At 50.7% G+C, this 18,545-nt stretch overlaps 1 protein-coding gene across 7 annotated transcripts in view; it reads right to left on the reverse strand.

Moving 5' to 3' along the window:
- The window catches only part of NINL (ninein like), a 190,609-nt gene that overhangs the window by 60,546 nt on the left and 111,518 nt on the right, over positions 1-18,545 (reverse strand). For 6 of the 7 annotated variants that reach the window (XM_037811299.1, XM_037811301.1, XM_037811294.1 and 3 more), the window contains 6 exons: positions 17,923-17,989; positions 15,628-15,818; positions 14,526-14,678; positions 11,748-11,918; positions 5,613-5,749; positions 3,433-3,573 (listed from right to left, as the gene is read on the reverse strand). In XM_037811299.1, coding sequence (XP_037667227.1) covers positions 3,433-3,573; positions 5,613-5,749; positions 11,748-11,918; positions 14,526-14,678; positions 15,628-15,818; positions 17,923-17,989 — 860 coding nt within the window. The remainder of the gene's footprint in view (positions 1-3,432; positions 3,574-5,612; positions 5,750-11,747; positions 11,919-14,525; positions 14,679-15,627; positions 15,819-17,922; positions 17,990-18,545) is intronic. The other variant, XM_037811297.1, reaches the window with a different exon arrangement.

An 18,545-nucleotide genomic window follows, 5' to 3' on the forward strand; every position in this document is an offset into this window, starting at 1 on the left:
CCCTAATAAACTCTCTTGGCTTCTTCACCCTAAAAGAACTGTGTCCCGCCTGTTCCTTTCTCGCCGTCCTCCATACTTTGCACGCCACCCCGCCGGGGACCTGGCCAAGTCCCCCGCCTCGCCCTCGCCTCCGGGAAAGAGCCCCCGCCGCCGGTACCCTCCGAGCAATCCTGGGAGCCTAGGATTTAGCAACCGGCCGCCACCCCCCCCCACCCCGACGAATCAACTGCGACCGCAGAGGTGCAGACCCCGTGACTGATCAGCGAGCTATGGGGGATTCTCAGACAAGGGGAGTCAAGCCCTCGTGGTGGCAGGCAGCCTTCAGTTCCGATTTTCTAATTCCACCATCAGGAACTTGCTTGGTCTGAAGTGGTCAGTGGGAAGCTCTGAGGCTGGAAATTCTACACAAATTGGCTGAATAAAGACTATCGATTGCTGACAAGAGCAGAAACTAGTGTAGGTTATTTCTTACCTACATGCACCTTTGTGATCTGTGGACCCATCCTTGGGCTCTGTCTGCTCCCTACAGAGTGGACCCCAAGGGGCTGCCTTGGCTTTTCCCAGTGGTGATGGGCAGGGCAGGGTGTGAACCCTTGCTTTTTTGGCCTTACCAAGCCACCCTCTTATAGTGATACCATGTTTGTTTAGGATGTCAAGTTTGACTGGAAACATTTGTGACATCTGGTGAAAGTATAGATTAGATTTTTAGGTTTCCTAAAAATTACCCTTAGGGAACTAGTGTCCATTTACACACCCGTTTGCACAATGCTCACTTATGCACACACCCACATAAGTGTGCACACATGTGCATGCACTCACATGTGCATATTCTCTTGTGCATGTGTGCTCACACTCATGTGCACATGCACACTCGTGCACTCAGTGCACACACACACACATGCACACCACTGCCCCTTGATGTCACAGACACCGCAGCTCGCTGCAGCCTCCTCCAGCACACACTGTGCTAAGGAGTGTCTGGGCTCCAGCTGGTGGTGAGACCGGGTCTCAGGCTGCTGCGTCTGCATTTCGGCTGCTCCCCACAACCCCGAGGAAGGCAAGGGAATGCGAGGCGCACCGGGGCAAGCAGGAGTGAAGGAAGGCCCTGCCCTTCCCAGAGCCCCTTCTGTAAACAAGGACAGCGGCATGAGGAGAGCTGAGTGTGTGTGTGGGGGTGTCCCTGACTGCTAAGCATGGATCTGCGGAGACCCCAAAGGTAAGGTAAGGGCTGCAGACAACAGGGCGCCAGGCAAACCCTGTCCAAGCTGCACAGGCCAGATTTGGTCTTGGGGTACAGTGGCACGGCCTGGCTTGCCCCCACTCCTCAGTTTCCCCTGCTTGAAGGTTTCGTTTTCTTACATTCGCAGCGGGCTGCTGCCCACCTGGAGACAGCGTAAGGCAAGGACACAGAGGCCGGGAGCTCACTCGCTGGGCCATGCTGTCGCGTGGCCGTGGGCCAGCTACTCGGCTGCTCCACGCCTTGTGTTCTCTGGCTGAAAACGGGGAGCAGGACCACCCATGTTTCAAGGCTGTGGTGAGAGTCAAGCAAGGGCACATGTGTGCAGACACCCGGCACACGGCGGCAGCTCCGTGTACATCTCACATACTAGAAGCCCCTTCCCCAAGGGCCACGACCACAGTTCCTCCACCTCGGCCTCGGGCCGCCCAGGGAAAGGCTCCCAGTGCCTCTCGGGTAACCCCACTGCTCAGCTGCATAAACTCCAGTGGGGCCATGCAGCTACTAACCTCCTGCTACATGGCCCCCTCAGACCCTGGGGAGTGTTGTCCGTGAAAGCAGAGCAGACACCCGTCCTCCTTCTGTACCCCTCTCGTTGCCCACCATTTGCCCCGAAGTCCTTTTGAAGAAGGCAGGCACTTTGTCCATTATGTCAGCTCTTCCCTTTGAGCTGAGAGACTGAGGGGCAAGGGGCTGTGCAGCCAGGGTGGTCAGGATATTTCCACACCCGGCGAAACACAACTTTCTTGGGATCAGGCTTGAAACACAGGAGAGCACAAGTCCCTGATGCTGCGAGACCATTGAGGACCATCGTGGAGTTTATGTGATGGTCACGGGGCTGAGAGCCACAATCACACACAACACGGGGGGCGGTGGTCCCGGGGGGCAGGGATGGGGCACTGAGAGCCTGCGGGCTGCCAGCCCGCATCCCAGGCTCACGCAGGCACCGGCTCATTAAGCAGAAGCGAAGGCGACCCACCTCCATCAGGTCAGTGTTATTTCTCATCTCCTCTCCTTGCCTTGCTGAGCCCACGGTGGACTCACCAGGCTCTGTGCTGTCGGCCTTGCTCCCCCATGCTGGAGGGGAGGGTGCTGCCATTACCACATTCTCTAGACGGGGGACTGGAAAGGCTCAGCTCACCTGAGATTGCAGTGAGGGAGCAGAGCCAAGATTCTAATGTGATCTTTCTAGCTGCTCCTGGATTGCTCCCCTCCTCCACCCCAATCCCTGACCCTGGCAAGGGGGCCGGAGCACTGGCAAGGAGAGCTATAAGGACAGGAAAATCATCTTTTTCTGCAGGACACACCGGTAGCTACCTCTGGGTGAGGAGAAACTTCTAGAAGGTAAACAACAAGCTGGGCTCTGCCAACAAAGACTGCTCCCTGCAGTGGGGCTTAAAAAACCCTCTCCCTGCAGCCTGGGAAAGCCACATGGGATGCTTCTCCTTAGTGGTTTTGTTTAATCGACCAGAGACAACTTTGTGTCCATGAAAAATTTAAAAATAAAAAAAAATCAGAACTCCTTTTCTCTGGTCTGCCTGGCCAGCAAACCTGCAGGAACATCGCCGCCGCTACTGCCGCCACCCTCCAGAAATTGTTCACTGCACTACTAGGGAGCCACGCGAGGGTCAGATTTGGGTCTCTGGGCCTTTCCATGAGCTTGGCTGCCTTCCAGCTGGGGCACACAGTTCTGAAGCTATTCACTAGCCTTCTCTCAAAATATCCACCTATCTCACTCATCACAGCCACATATGTGGGTGATGAAAGGACCTAGCTTGAGTACGACAGAGCCTGGTAACAAGGCGGAGAAGGATGTCCCTGTGCCCACAGGTGCACCCAGCTGAGAGCCAATGCCTGCTGCACCAGTGTCACCTCCAAGAGTAAGACTAATTTATAATTGCATCCTTCTCCTTTTAAGTAAAGACCGAGCCAAGGTTGCATTTTCTAGATTTTTGTTGGCATGGTGAAATCACAGGGTCTCAGCTCCACCTGGGCTCAACGCTGGCCTGCTCGTGACCTTGGCCTTTGCAAGCAGCAGCCCCAGCCCAGGGCAGCCCCATGTATGTGACCCACCTTGGGGTCAGTGCTCAGGGTGTGGGGAGAGGCAATAGGCTGAAGGTACCAGGTGGGGGAAAGTATCACCCAGGCCAAGGTACAGGGGAGGCTGTCCCCCCACCTCACCCAGCAGAACCTACTTGATCTTCTTCTCAGTGAGCTGCTCCATGGTGGACTGGCACTCGTCCATCTCCTTTACAAACTCCAGGTTCCTCTTCTCGGCTTTGTCCAGATCCTGCCTTGCTCTGTCGCGCTCCTTTGTGGTCTGCTCCACCTGTCCTCTGCCCACGGGAAGGAGACACTGTCAAATGGAGATGCTAATGCCATCCTGCCCTTCTGGGCGTGACTCGCCCTGCTCTGGGCTCAGTGCACCCTGAGTCCAAATGAATGACAAAAAGACTGTGGATGCCAACTGGGTGCCGGGCATGGGCCAGCGCTGCACTCGAGCCACACTGCAACCTGCAGTCACCCCACAGATGCCCGTTTTACAGATGTGCAGACCAGTAGGTAAGCTGGATGATTTGCCCAGGAGCACACTGCTGGAAAGTTCCTGAACCCAGAAGTCTGACTCAGGGTCCAGGCAGTGAGTTCCACCTCCAGATAGCCCCAGAACGTGGAGGAGCTATCTGTGCACTTCATCTCCTGCTTGAGTGCAGGCCTGAGGACCCCAGCACCCATCAGGGATTGGGTGCATGACGGGAGAAGTTCAGCTCCCCGTACTCGTCTAGTCACAGCCCTGCCCATGGCAGTCTGGTATCTGAGCAAGTGCAAGGCGAGTCATCCAGGTCAAAAGGTAACCCCTGCATGTGGCCTCAGCTCCGTCTTGTCCCTTAGTCCCCAGCAGAGGTTCTGTGTGGGTCACCTTCTGGCACCCACTGCTCTAGGGAATGTTTTTCCCACTGAAGGAGCATCAAGCTTTTCTCCCCGCTGCCCTCCCAAAGTCAAGGGAAGGCCCCACCTTTTCCCCTGAGTGCTATTTCCTATCTCCTGAGTAATTCAGCACCAAGGACAGCGTTGCCAAGAAGGCTACACCAACGGCAGGCAACCTTCTGAAGGTCACTGCTACACCAGATGAGCTTCCTAAGAGTCACTTCCTTATTTCCTTACTGCATATAATTTTGTTCTAATTGACATTGGCCTTGATCCAGTACAAAACAGTGACTGAATGTGTGTCATGGCCAAGTTACTCAATCTCTCTGCACCTTGGTTTCCCACTTAAGGGTCGTTGTCAGGTTTAACTGAAATATATGTGGCTCATTGCCTGGAGCACAGGAGATGATCAACAAATGACAGCTACCATTAGTAACAGTAATATTCACCCACTGATATTTCTTGTTAAGACTGGATACACAGAACGATTTTTCAAACTGAGAGTTATTTACTAGTAAATGGGATCAATTTTTCTCACCTATTTACTGCCCAGGAAGCAACAAGCATCCTGGGCAATGAACCCTAAAGCTTTGTTGTTGGGGCTTTTATGAAGAATTTCAGGCATGCACAAAGGCAGACAGAGGAGGACAATGAACCACCGTGTACCCATCACCCGGATTCAATAATTATCAACTCAACAGCCAGTCTTTTCTGTGGCTTTGAAATAATCAACAAAAACACAAAAGCAATCTTTACACAGCTCTGCTTAGCAGAAGGTGGCTGGAGCAGTCAGCTATATCAGAGCAGCACTGAGTCAATGTGGAATGGCTCTGACTGGCACGGCCTTTGGCCCGTGCTCACTGCATGTTCTGTGACAATGTTTGAAAAGTGTTTCTTGTTTCTCTTTTGTCAGTTGCCTCTAGTATAGGTGGCCCCTGGCAGGTCTTAAAAATGCTTCCCTGGCTGGTCAGGAGGTTTTTCATCTCTGTCCAGCAAGCTCCAGCTTCAGTAAGGTGAGCTTCAAATTTAAATTCCTCTCTTTGGAAACTCACTAAAAGGAGTTCAGTGAGGACCTTGAAATACAGATTCCCAAGTTCCTTATGAAGTATGAGGGAAGGCTGGTGACCCTTAAGTTTTGCAGAAACAAAACTGGAGGAGGTGCCCTTGAATGGTTCACTGGCTCCTTGGGCCTTGTCCAGAGCAAACATCCTCACTCATGCACCATGACCGGTGTCCTACAATCTCAGCTCTGTTCTCTCTCCTTGTCACACCGTGAGCAACCTCGTAGGGGCTGGAGCACACACGGTAAAGTGGTGCACAAGCCCCTGCCATTGGGGTATGCTGAAGGTGGGCAGGGAGGCCACCCAGTGCCCCGTTTGTCCTGACTCCCTTCAAGGCCAGCCCGGACGGCGTGCACCCCAATGCCCACAGCATCCCTTGAGGCTCTTACTGGAGGTAGCTCAGCTCCTGGCGGTAGGAGGCCAAGGCCGCTTGCTGAATCACACCCCTGATCATCATGAGCTCATTGTCGAAAGCCCAGGACAACTCCAGGAGGTTCACCTTCTCGTCCACACTGAAGTCGAGGCTCTGGAAATAACAAGCCCGAGGGGCAGGGCAGGATGAGTTGACTTTTCTGAACAAGGGCACTGCAGGACCCAGATCCACGCTCTCAGGGGTAAGAAACACCCGCCACCGCTCTGCATGCCCAGGTCGCTTCCTCCTGGACCATGTCCCTCCCCCACTCTCAGGAATTCCACTGGGAAGTAGATGACGATGACGAGATCCCACTAACCCATCCCTGGGGAATGTGGCCCAGGCTGGGCAGAGACCCCCTCCCTGGTCACGCTGGCAGACACGGAAGGGGCATGTCCAAAGCTGATCCCTCACGGGGGCTGGGAAGGTCTTCCCCTCACCTCCTTCTGGAATTGACTGTGTGAGCTTAACGGAGCTACCAAAGAGGAAAGCAAGGGGTGGGGGGCATCCCAACAGCACCCCTTGAGTGCTTAGGTCTGCAGATGCCTGGCGTCCGCTCTGCCCACCACCATCCCCTTTTTAAGCCTCCAAAATTCTCCTTGTGAGGTCATTTTGAGTTGGGTTTTTGGCATTTCACACTAAAAGAATCCTGGCTAATATATCTCTATGCAAGATATGTACACAATGATGGTTTTGTGCGTAGAAAAACAATAAGAGAGAGCAAGCCTTGGCCAAAAGCATCTCCGGGTAAGCCGGTTTGGATGTATTATGTCCCCCAAAATGGCATGTTCTTTGATGCAATCTTGTGGGGGCAGACAAGGTTGATTAGGTTGGAACCTATTGATTGTTTCCATGGAGATGTGACTCAATCAACTGTGGGCAAGACCTTTGATTGGATAATTTCCATGGAGGTGTTACCCCACCCATTCAGGGTGGGTCTGAATATAAGTCACTAGAGCCATATACAACAGCTGACAAACAGAAGGAACTTGGAGGATCTGTGAGTGACATTTTGGAAAGCAACTGAGAGTGACATTTTGAAGAGGAGCCACAGCTAAGAGATGACAAAATGCCCCAAGAGCAACATTTTGGAGAACGCCATTTTGAAATGCAACTTGGGAGCAAGTGGACACCAGCCATGTGCCTTCCAAGCTAACAGGTTTTCTGGACGCCACTGGCCATCCTCCAGTGAAGATACCCTATTGTTGATGACTTACCTTGGACACTTTATGGCCTTAAGACAGTAACTTGGTAACCAAATAAACCCCCTTCATAAAAGCCAATCCATTTCTGGTATTTTGCATAACGGGAGCATTAGCAAACCGGAACACCGGGAGTGCAGCAGCCTGTGCCCCTGGGTCTGGCTGTGCTGTCCGGCTCTGCCCAGGCCACCGGAGGCCTGGGACTCTGCAATGGTTGAGTTTCAGCCCAGGAGGGTCTTCACCCAAGGAGCCTGGAATTCTATTTTCAAAGGTCATCTTTGGGCTCCTTCATGTATTGTTGGTTTGTGTGAATAGGGACATTTTTGGAGGCAATTTGGCTGACCCTATCAAGAGTTAAAATGTGTATCACTTCTAGGAATCTGTCCTACAGAAACACCATGCGTGGTTTACATGCATTATAAATACCAGGATGTATGACAGGAGAAAACTGGAGAACAACCACATGCCCAATGATAGGGAAAAGGTCACATGAATTAACAATATGTTTAGTATGACAGAAATTTTGCAAAAAATATTTTTTTAACACAGTATGTGTAAATATACATTTATTTTACATGCAAAGAGATAGTTCTGCAGAATGCCAGTGAAGCTGCTAACTGTCACCACCTCTGGGGGATGAAAGGTGGGAAGACCTTCTCTTTTAATTTATGTATTTGTCAGTTTTTTTTTCTTTTAATTTTACAAAGGGGAGTGGGATTCAGAAATGAAAATAATAAACATTTAAAAAAAGTTTTAGTTTTGAAATAATTTCAAACTCATAGGAGAATTACAAAAATAATACAAACCCCATACAGAAAATTCCAATTTACCCCCTACCTGCCCAACACCCAGATCCATGAAGTATAACATTTTGCTACACTTGCTGCATCATTCCATCTATCCATTCATCATCTATCCCTCTATTTATCCATCCATCCATGCATCCATCCACATTCTGAACACTTGAGAGCAGGTTGCAGAAATTATACTCCTTGGACACATGACACCTTCGAGCACGTTTCCTATGAACAAGGACACCCAACCGTGCAATCACCTTAATTGCAGTTACCAAGGTCAAGAAATTTAACATTGATGTTAAGCTTACACTCTACATTCCAGTTCTTCACGTGTACCAATAATGCCTTTTTGGGCATTTTCTCCTCCATCCTAGATCCCATCCAGTATCAAGTACTGCATTTAATTGTCATTATCTCTTTAGTTTCTTTGTCTTTTTATTAAACTGTGGAAATGTATGTACAACATAAATCTTACCATCCCAACCCCTTCCAAAGCACCATTCAGTGGGATCAATCACATTCGCAATGTTGCGGTGCCCTCACCACCATCCATTTCTAGAACTTTTCCTTCACCCCCTACAGAAACCCTATACTCATCTTGCATTAACTCCCCATTGCCCTTGCCCCTCACCCCTGGTAACCTGTACTCTACTTTCTATCTCTATGAGTTTGCATATTCTCTGATATTTTCTTTGTGGTTACCATGGGGCTTAAATTTAACATCCTAAATCCATAACAATTTTGTTTGCTTTGATACCAACTTAACTTTAAGCATACATAAACTATGTTCCTATAGCCCTTAGTCTCCCCATCTTTATGTAGCTCTTGGCACAAAATACACATTTATACATTATGAGTCCAAAACCATTGATTTACCATTAAACTTTATGCATTTGCCTTTCAGATGCTGTAGGAAGTAAGAAGTGAAGTTACAAATAAAAAATATATTAGTATTGGCATTTAAATTTACCCTTGTCATCATCTTACCAGAGATCATTATTTCTTCATGTGGCTTCAGTCAATTTTCTAGTGTCCTTTATCTTCCAACCTGCAGAACTCCCTTTAGCATTTCTTGTAAGGTCTCGTGGTGACAAAGTCCCTCAGCCTTTATTTATCTGGGAATGTTTTAATAATTTCCTTATTTTTAAAGACAGTTATGCTGGCTGGCAAATTTTTGCTTTCAGCACTTTACATGTCATCCCATTGCCTTCTCGCCTCCATGGTTTCTGATGAGAAATCAGCTTTTAATCTTACCAAGACTCCCTCGTATGTGAAATGTTGCTTCTCTCTTGTGGCTTTCAGAGTTCTCTCGTTTTGTTATTTGACAGTTTGATTATAATCTGGAGCAGTGTGGATATTTTTGGATTTATCCTGTTCGCAGTACGCTGAGCATCTTGGATGTGTCTATTCATGTCTTTCATTAAATTTGGGAAGTTTTCAGCCATTATTCATTTAAATATTCTATCTGTTCCTTTCCCTTTTTTCCCTTCTGGGATTCCCACAATGAACAAACTGGTACACTCAATGGTGTCTCACAGGTTTCTCAGGCTCTGTTCACTTTTCTTTATTCTTTCTTCTCTCTGCTCCTCAGGCTGGGTGATTTCAATTGTGTTATTTTCAAGTTCTCTGATTCTTTCTTCTGCCAGCACCAATTCACTGTTGAAACCCTCTAGGGCCTTTTTGTTACTGTGGTCTTCAGCTCTGTTTGGTTCTTTTCCATAATTCCCACCTCTATTGATATTCTCTTTGTATGCATCTTTCATTTTCTGATTTCCTTTAGTTATTTTCCACATTTTTCTTTAGCTCTTTGAGCATATTTAGGATCATTTTTTCTAAGTTTTTGTCTGGAATGTCCCAGGTCTGCTCCACTTCGCTGATGGTTCCTAATGCTTTAATCTTCTCCTTTACCTTGGCCATCGCTTCATGTCTCTTTGTATGTTGTGTAATCTTTTGTTAAGACTTGGACATTTTGATATTTTAATGTGCTACTGCTGGAATTTAGCCTCTGAGTTGTCTTCTGTTGCTTCAGCTTCTATCCAGCTAGAGTTATGACAGAGCTTTCCTTGAATGCCAGGGGCTTACAAAAAATAATAATAATAATAAGGAAAGAAAGAACACACCTTTCCCAGTCTTTGCGGATCGCCCTGTGAAGTGTTCTCCTTCAGGGCTTCCCCATAAAATGAGTTTAGAGAATAGCTTCAGGCCAAAGTGTAGGAGCCTCCCTGATCCTTTCTGCACATACATATTGTCTTGGGCATGTGCATGTGGCCCTGAAAATTCCCTAGCTGACACATCTACAGATAAGGATGCCCCTCTTTCCCATGAAACAGTTTCCTCAAAGTCCCAGGCACTGCACTGTGTGTCCTACAGTCAGCAGTCCCTTGCCCCAGGCAGCCGTGAATCATCTGCACCCCCACAGCATTCCATTCCATGGGAGAGCTCGGAGAGCCGCCTTCTACACGCAGGGCATGTTCTAGAAGGTAAGCCTGGGACGAGTATCCTGGTTCAGTCCCTCAGGCACCACCAGAAAGACGGAACTGGAACTGTGGGCTGACTCCCCACCAAGCACGTGACAGGACGGGGGAGGGGCCTGCAAGGGAGCCAGGAGACCCTACTGCTTTTAAGCATCCTTTTTCTTGATTCCGTACTTGCCCTGCATGGCGGTCTGAAGATATGTATTCCAGAAAAACGTTTATGTTCTTAAACTTAATCCATTCCTGTAGGTGTGAACTCGTAAGTAGGACCTTTAGATGAGGTGACTTCAGCTAAGGTGTGGCCCACCTCAATCAGGATGGGTATTAATCCTGTTACCGGAGTCCTTTATAAGCAGAATGAAATTCAGACAGAGACAAAGCCACAGGGAGCAGGCAGAGGCTGAACATCAACGGAACCTGGAGGAGAAGGGGGAGGCCCGCTGTGTGCCTTGCCAAGGGACAAGCCAGTCCCAGAACGCTAGTCTTCAGGGTGAAAGCATCACCTTGATGATGCCTTGATTTGGACTTTCTTCCTAACCTCAAAACCGTGAACAAATTCATTCCCATTGTTTAAGGCAAATCATCGCCTGGTCTTTGCTTAAGTAGCCAAGGAAACCAAAAGACCCTGTGACTGCAGTCCTTTAACTGTCTTCTGGAGCTTTGAGAAAGATGTTTCTGCCAGTTCTTGCTGGTGGTTGCAAGCTTCTGGGGAGAGGCAGAGCCTTTGAGCACCTCGCTCCGCCATCTTAATTGGGGCAGGCAACAATAAACATGTGTTAAAGGGAAAGATGTGGCTACCAGCCTGGCACCAGAGGGCTGGGCCCAACGATGGGCACTTCCCCCTCAGTGCCCATCCCTCACTCATGCCTCCCCTCGTACCATCTGACTTTGCACCCAGAGAAGAGTTCCCTCCGAGCCCCCGTGTCCCTGGGAGAAACACAACTTCGTGAGGAGACTTGGTCTTGTCTGAGGACAGTCTCCTGGGCCGGCACATGGAGGAAAATGGAGGAATAAGAAGAGGCCGAAACAGTAGTGAGCCTTTCGATCCCGGATCCAGAGGGAGGGTCTGAGGGGAATGGAGCCGCTGGGGAGGAGATCAGCAGCAACTCCTCTTTCTGGAATTTTGGTTCACTCGGAGCTTGTGATTAACGCAATGGAGATGTGCACATTTCCCGGACTGTGACACCCAGCTGCAAAGATGTCTTCATCTCGAAGACAGGGATTCTGTCCAGACATCTCTGTAGGACTTACCTCCCCCATCCTGGTAATCAGGAAGTCTCAAAGTTAACATCACGTTGGGGGAAATGGTTTAAGATACTAAAACCTCCCTGCAGATGCATTTTATTCCAGAAGGTTTTTTCTCTGTATTTTATTTGTCTTTTTAAGGTAAAGTTTCCTATATTTTAATATGAAAAAATAAAGAAAAATGTGTTTCCAACTGGACTTCGCTGCAATGGGATGAGAGAAGCAAGAGAGCTGTGATCAGGCACAGCGGGGCATTCTCCTGTGCGTGTCGGGGGCATGTACCTTCCCCTCGGACATGGGTAAATGACACCCCAGAACCTCATGGCCCCTTAGCCCGGCCCGGCCCCGCCCAGTCGTTTCCCCATGGAGCAGCTGTGAACAACCCGTTCCAAACCTGCAAGATCTCCTTGCCATTCTGAATCCCTTCCTGCGCCCACAATGCCATGACCTGCTCGGGAAACGCAAACCCGGTGCCGTCGTCGAGGCTGGAGAAGAGGTGCAGGTCTGAGCAAATGGACACGAGGGACGAGGTCGTGGGGGTCCGGCCGGCACTGTCCTCCACGGCCTGTGCGGTGGGAACCAGAAGGGACCACCGGTTGGTGTGCTTGTTGTTGCAGTTTATTGCAGTAGCACATACATAACATAAAACATCCCATTTTAACCACCTTGAGTGTGCAATTCAGCGGCGTTAAGTACATTCACAATATTGTGCAACCATCACCACCATCCATCATCAAAACTTTTTCATCACCCCAAAGAGGAACTCTGTACCCATACCTCTACTTTCTGTCCCTCTGGATTTGCCTAGCCTCAATTTTTCATATAAGTGGAATCATACAATATTTGTTCTTTTGTGTCTGGCATATTTTGCTCAGTGCAGCGTCTTCTTGGTCTGTTGTTTATTTATCTTTTTTTTTTTTTTAGAGAAGTTGCGGGTGTACAGAACAATCATGCATAAAATGCAGGATTCCCATATACCACCCTATTATTAACATCTTGCATTGGTGTGGTATATTTGTTATAATTGATGAAAGCACACTTTTACCACAAACTCACTTCGCAAAGTGTTTATGGCTTGCCCACCCACTGTCTTTCTCTCTGTGGATGTGAGATACACAGGGCAGGACCTCCTCTGGCCCGCGCTCAGCCATGTCCCTGTCTCTCGGTAAATAGTTACAACAGAGTGTTACTGGGTGCCTGCTTGGCCCTGCTGGGTGCTTTAGGTTTGAACTTCATAACCCTGCAAAGAAGGCACTTTGCTCCATTTACAGAAGGGGAGAGGGCAGCTCGAGGATGTTTTCTGCCTTGCTCGAGGCCAATCATAGAGAAGCCCAGATGCCCCCTTCGCCAGGAACCACCCATGACCTCCCTCCCACCCACTTCCCTCGGAGGACTGTGAGGCTGAGAAGAGGCCCCTGCACTGGGTGACAGATGGGCCCATGGCCAGGCCTGCCTGCTTCTCCCAGCGGCAGCAGGAGGTGGACCCAGGTCTAGTGGCAAATCACTGTCCAGGTAACCTCTGTGAGGCCCACCTGCCAGTGAACCAGCCCACCTCCTCGGAGCCGAAGTGCAGGGCCACATTCAGGACCCGGCACCCTCAACCTCGCAGCCCTGCAGGGCCCCTGACCCCCACACCCCAGCTTCTGCCCCAAAGGGCCAGTGTGGACGGGCAATACTGAGACGGGAGGCGCCAGGAGGAAAGCAGGGACCCAGCTCTGCAGACTAAAGTCAGAACCCATCCTCTACCCATGCCCTAAAACGTGTACGCACACAGGGTGGAGGGTGTGTTTACACAGTGGAGTGTATGTACACAACGTATATACAGTGTGTGTTTATCATATGTGTATATGGTGTGTACATTCAATGTGTGTATACAGTGTGTGCGTACAGCGTGTTTATCACATGTATATACAGTATGTGTATACGGTGTGTACATTTAATATGTGTATACAGTGTGTGCATACAGCATTTATCACATGTATATACAGTATGTGTATACTGTGTGTGCATTCTATGTATGTACACAGTATGTATATACAGTATGCGTTTATCATGTGTGTATACAGGGTATATATGTATGCTGTGTGCATTCTGCGTGTGTATACGCTGTGTGTATTCCGTGTGCACAGTGCGTGTGTGTGTGTGCAGCATGCACATATTCAGCATGCAGATGAGTGCACAGGTGGTAAGGTGGGAAGACACCCCCCTGCCAGCAGCACCAGGCATGAACGGAGAGGGCCCACCAAGGCAGGAAGGACAAGGGACCACAGAGTGCTAGGAAGGGCGGCCCTGGGGGCGCCTTGGGCCGCGTGACTCTGTCCGGCCGCCCCCCAACTACAGAGGAAGGCTGGCTAGAGGGCAGGCTTGCTGGCCGGGTGCACTGTGCCGGAGAGGCCAGGCACCCCTGGGCGCCGTTCCCAGGGGTTGAAGGGGCACTGGAGACACCAGGCCCTGCCTGTTTCCTGCGTGCCTGGAGCACAGGCTCCTCTACCTCACTGGTGATGCCCCTCGAGGAACACAAAGCACAGGACTCAGTGAGACTCTGACCCTCTGGGCAGCCTGCTCTGCGGGGGGAGAGGGAAGATGTATCGGGGAAGACAAAGGGCCATGCTGACAGCCACTGAGCAAAGCCACGATGTGGGCTAACTGTGGGAGTCTGCTCTCCTCCAGCTACACAAAGGCCTGGTATTTCCAAAAGAAGTAAAATCCAGGGCAGGACGGAGAGGGCAGACTAAGGGGGACTCTGAGGACTCATCCCAGGGACGGCACAGGGACCCCTTCGGCGACGTGGCCAGTGCACCGCCACGAGGGGAAGGGGGGAGAGTGCGCTTCCCTGCTGGCCGTGCTGTACCCCACAACTGAGAACTGGTGGGAGGAACTGCATGTCCCCGAGGCTGTGTGCTGCCTCCCACAATCCTCACTCGGCAGATGAGGCTCCGAGACAGTAACTCACCTGGCCTCACCTGGCACGAGGCGGCCACCCAGGTCGGCAGAGCCTGTGGGATTCTAGAATCTCATCCCCATGGCCTCTCCATGGCACACGAGTGCCCACGCCCCACCCAACTCCCGGACAGCCCTCTCCGGTGGCCCCGGTGGAGGGGGTGGGTTGGAGGAAGACGCCGAAGGCCACTGACTCCAGTCCCCAGAGTGTGACAGCACCGTCCCGTTTTACCTGGTAATGAGACCACGGCTGGCAAGGTTTGACCAGAGTGGAAGATTCCAGAAGGGAAGTGGGCCCATGGCTGAACAGGCCGAGCTGGAACTCCTCAAGACTGACCCTGCCGTCTCCGTCTTGGTCCAGTTTGTTGAACAGGTCTTCGAGTTCCTAAACAAAAGCCACCATTCCTCTGGATCAGGACATGTCACTTCGCTTGGCTCAGGGGCTCGGCCAAGGCAGCCTCCTTCCCTCCATCTCCACGTGCCCAACAAGGGCAGTTTGTCCTTATCTGAATTCTAAACCATCTGGGTGACACTGACTATATTTCCCCAAGGCCTCCCCTCTCCATCACATGAGCTCTATCTGGCCTCATCAGCTTTGACAAAGCCTGGGGGGCTTCCTAGATTCCACAAACACTCGAGCAGCATCTGTTGCTGCTGGGAAAGAGACACCTGCCACACTCCAGTTAAGCAAGGATGGCAGGGCTGAGAAGGACGCTAATGCAAGTGAGAAATGCCACCCTGCCCCTGTTCACTCCCATCCCTCTGCCCCTCTCTGGTCCTGGGAATAAAGCAGGAAGGGGGAGCATGTGCTGGGTAGGGGGGGGTGGGCAGACAGGTCCACGAAGGAGATTTATCAGCCAGCAGAGGAGGAGGAGGACTGGAGGGTTACAGGCAAAGGAAGGAACATGAGCAAAGTTGCTTAAAAGTGCCCAGCATGCTTGGGAGACACCGGGGGTTGGTGAGGCTGGGCCATGGTGAGGTGGGCTTGGGAAGGCTCTGGAAATTGGGGAGACTGGGGCCCACGTGTGGTGACAGGTGGGCTGGGGAAGGTGCCAGGAGTTTGGGGACATTGAGGCCCAGGACTTGGTGAGGTGGGCCGGGAAGGTGTCCAAGTCTGCGGAGACTGGGGTCCATGCCCGGTGAGAGGCGGGTCAAGGTGCCAGGAGCTTGGACTTTGGCAAAGCACTGAGACCCAACAAGGGATTTTGGATGGGAAAGTGATACGAGACTGAATTGGTGTCTGGAGAGTAAAGGGATTTCCAAACCCCACGCCAACTCATGACCAGTTCTGGGAGCAAGGCATTTGGGGGGGTCGGTCCCCGCCTCATTCTTACCTCGTTCTCGAGTCCTTGGAGCCCAATGTTCTGGCAGACCAGAGCCAGCTGCTGTTTGCTGAGGTGGCCACTGCTCCCTACTCCCAGCTCATCCCAGATGCCCTGGACCTGGCTCTCGGGGGTGTCAAAGGCCGGGCTGCAGGGCTTGTGGGGGCTCCCAAAGACCTCGGGATGCCAGGCTTGCAGCTGGCCTGGAAGGCGAGGAAAACATGCTTACACACTGTGCATCTAGGGCGACGTGTCAGGGAGCATGGAGTGGTGGATGGATGGATGGATGGACAGACAGAGGCCAACAGACGTGGCTAGGAAAGCATCCAAGGTGGAATCTGGTTGTTCCCTATAAATTTCTTTCAACTGTGATAATAAAACATTGGGTGGCAATACTACTGCACGCAGGGCAAGCTTTCTCTGAAGGGAAGTACAGCCACGGACCTACTAAAGTCAGGCCACTAGGAGCCACAAAGAGGGCAGTATTATTTGTGCTCACAATAAAAAGGCCAGCTTTTAAAAATTAATTTGTAGAAACTCTCCAAACCTCCCCAAAGTGAAGAGAACGGTGCAGTGAGCCCCAGGCCCAGCCACTCAGGCTCAGGGAAGGCCAAGGCCACTATGCCTGTTTCCTCTCTCCCCTTTACTTCCCTTTCTGTCATCACTGAAGAATTTTAAAGCAAATCCCAGATCGCATGTCATCTCACCCCTCCATAGTTAGCATGTATTTCCAAAAAATACAGACTTCTTATATTACCACTGTGCCATCACCCCCCCAGTAAAATCAACAATTTCCCAAACTGTCTTAGTCTGAATTGGTATTCAAACAAAATCCCCAGCAAGCACCTAGTTATTATTTCCCGTCGGTCCTTTAATTGCAACCACCTCTCCTAACACCCCCCCCCCCTCCGCCCACTGCCTGGTTTAAGAAATGGATCAGCTGTTCTGCAGAATGCCCAGACTTGGAGTTGTTTGCTTCCTCATGGTGCCATTTAGCTTGTTCCTCTCTCCCTAATGCTTCCTGCAAACCTGAGATCAGCATCAAAGGCAGGTTGGGACTCGCGCCTGGCTTTCTGTTTGTTTTTTTGGCAAGAACGCCTCAGTGGTGGTCCGTCACACTGCACCAGGAGCATGGGTGCTAACAATCGTCAGTAGGTTCTCCAACTGGCAGCTGACTGGGGGGGAGTCCAATGGAAACAACGAGTAGAAGACGACCAATACTGGGTGTGTCCGGGAAGAGTTATCTGTGGCTGAGCTGTGTCTAAACCAGACATTCCCCTCCACATCCATCCACATCACCAACTAAAACACAGAAGGAAGGTGGCTTTCCCTGTAACACAGATTTGGAGCAAAACCAAGTTCCTGTTCAGCGGTCTGGAATCTTCCAGTAGATGAACCAACTTGTAGTGGCAATAAAGTCGCCTCACACAACGAGGGCCAGGCCTGCGTGGTCTCGAATGGTGCTTGCGTTGGGAGGGGAAAAAGGCAAGAAGAGGCACAGGCAGGAAAAGGCTACCTCCAAGATCTCTTCCAGCTTGAAACATTTGAAACTTCAAAATAAAATGTCAAAATAATCCCGATACTGGGATTTATTCCTCACAGCTGGCAGAGGAGGTCAAATAAATAACTGGTGGTTTTGCATGAGTGTTGGAGAACGTGCTGTGAGCTCTAACATGGAAATGGAGATTTTTATTCCAGGCTGTGAGGAACCCAAATTACGAAAACCAACCAAGAGTGCAAAAATCACTCCATGAGTGACCTTTAAACCTTTCTTTTGCTATCCTGGACTTAGGCTTCAGGTTTACTTGGACTGAAACATGACAGCCTGACCTGCTCTTTCCTGCACAAGGGTGTCTGTTTGCTTCGTCCAGCAGCAGATCTGGAAACTCAGGCCTTTCCCCAACATTTACTGAGGTAAAAGTCGAACAAAAACGGCCCTTGCACTCAACCACAGTCTAGAGGGTGCTTAATTGCAACTGGAATTTCTTATTCCAGCAGAAATCCCAGGGTGACTCTGGCCCCTTCTCTCCAAGCCGAGTTTCTAACCTCTCCTGCCTTCGGGAGCAAACAGCCAGAGGTGTCTGTAACGCGTCTACTGCTCACTGGAGAAGCCCAGAGGGCAGCAAAGAGAGGACAGGCCAGGGATCAGGCCCAGCCCGACGTCAGGCTTGGCCACTGGCCAGACAGTGCCTGCTGGGGTCTGCCGGGGGGCCCAACCGGGCTTGAGGCCGCCTCAGAGGCTCCCTGAGGCCCAGATTTGGCACCAGGTGAAGGTGGAGGGCACCAAAAAGGAGGCCAGGGTTTTACCTTGAGCTTCAAACAATTCATTCTGAGGTTCTTTAGCACTGTCGGCATCTTCATCGGACTTGAGACTCTGCAGAGAAACGTAAAGAGAAGGTGTAAAGCTCCCGGGGAATGTCACGGTTGATGGGCTATGATGAAAAGATAGAAAAGTGCTTGCTTTGGGTGGGGTTGGGATGACAAGAAGAGGACCAAGAGCTCGGCGTGAAGGGCAGAAGCTCTGAAGAGCTCTCTCTGTCCTTGGCAGGTGGCTGTAGGGCAGAAGCAAACGGCATCATGCCTGCACTCATGGAGAAAGCGAGCCCCAAGGGACCCAGCACGGATGTGCACTTACCATGTGCTCACCATGCACTCACCATGTGCCCACTGTGTGCTCATTATATGCTTACCATGTGCTCACTGTGCACTCACTATGTGCTTACTGTGTATTCACCATGCACGTATCATGTGCTTACTGTGTGCTCACTGTATGCTTACCATATGTTTACCATGTGCTCACCGTGCACTTACCGTGCACTCACTGTGTGCTCACTGTGCACTCACTGTATGCTTACCATGCACTCACCATGTGCTTAACATGCACTCGCCATGCACTTACTGTGCGTGCATCGTGTACTCACTGTATGCTA

Source organism: Choloepus didactylus, chromosome 19 (genome assembly GCF_015220235.1).
Source record: "Choloepus didactylus isolate mChoDid1 chromosome 19, mChoDid1.pri, whole genome shotgun sequence".
Lineage (NCBI taxonomy): Eukaryota > Metazoa > Chordata > Mammalia > Pilosa > Megalonychidae > Choloepus > Choloepus didactylus.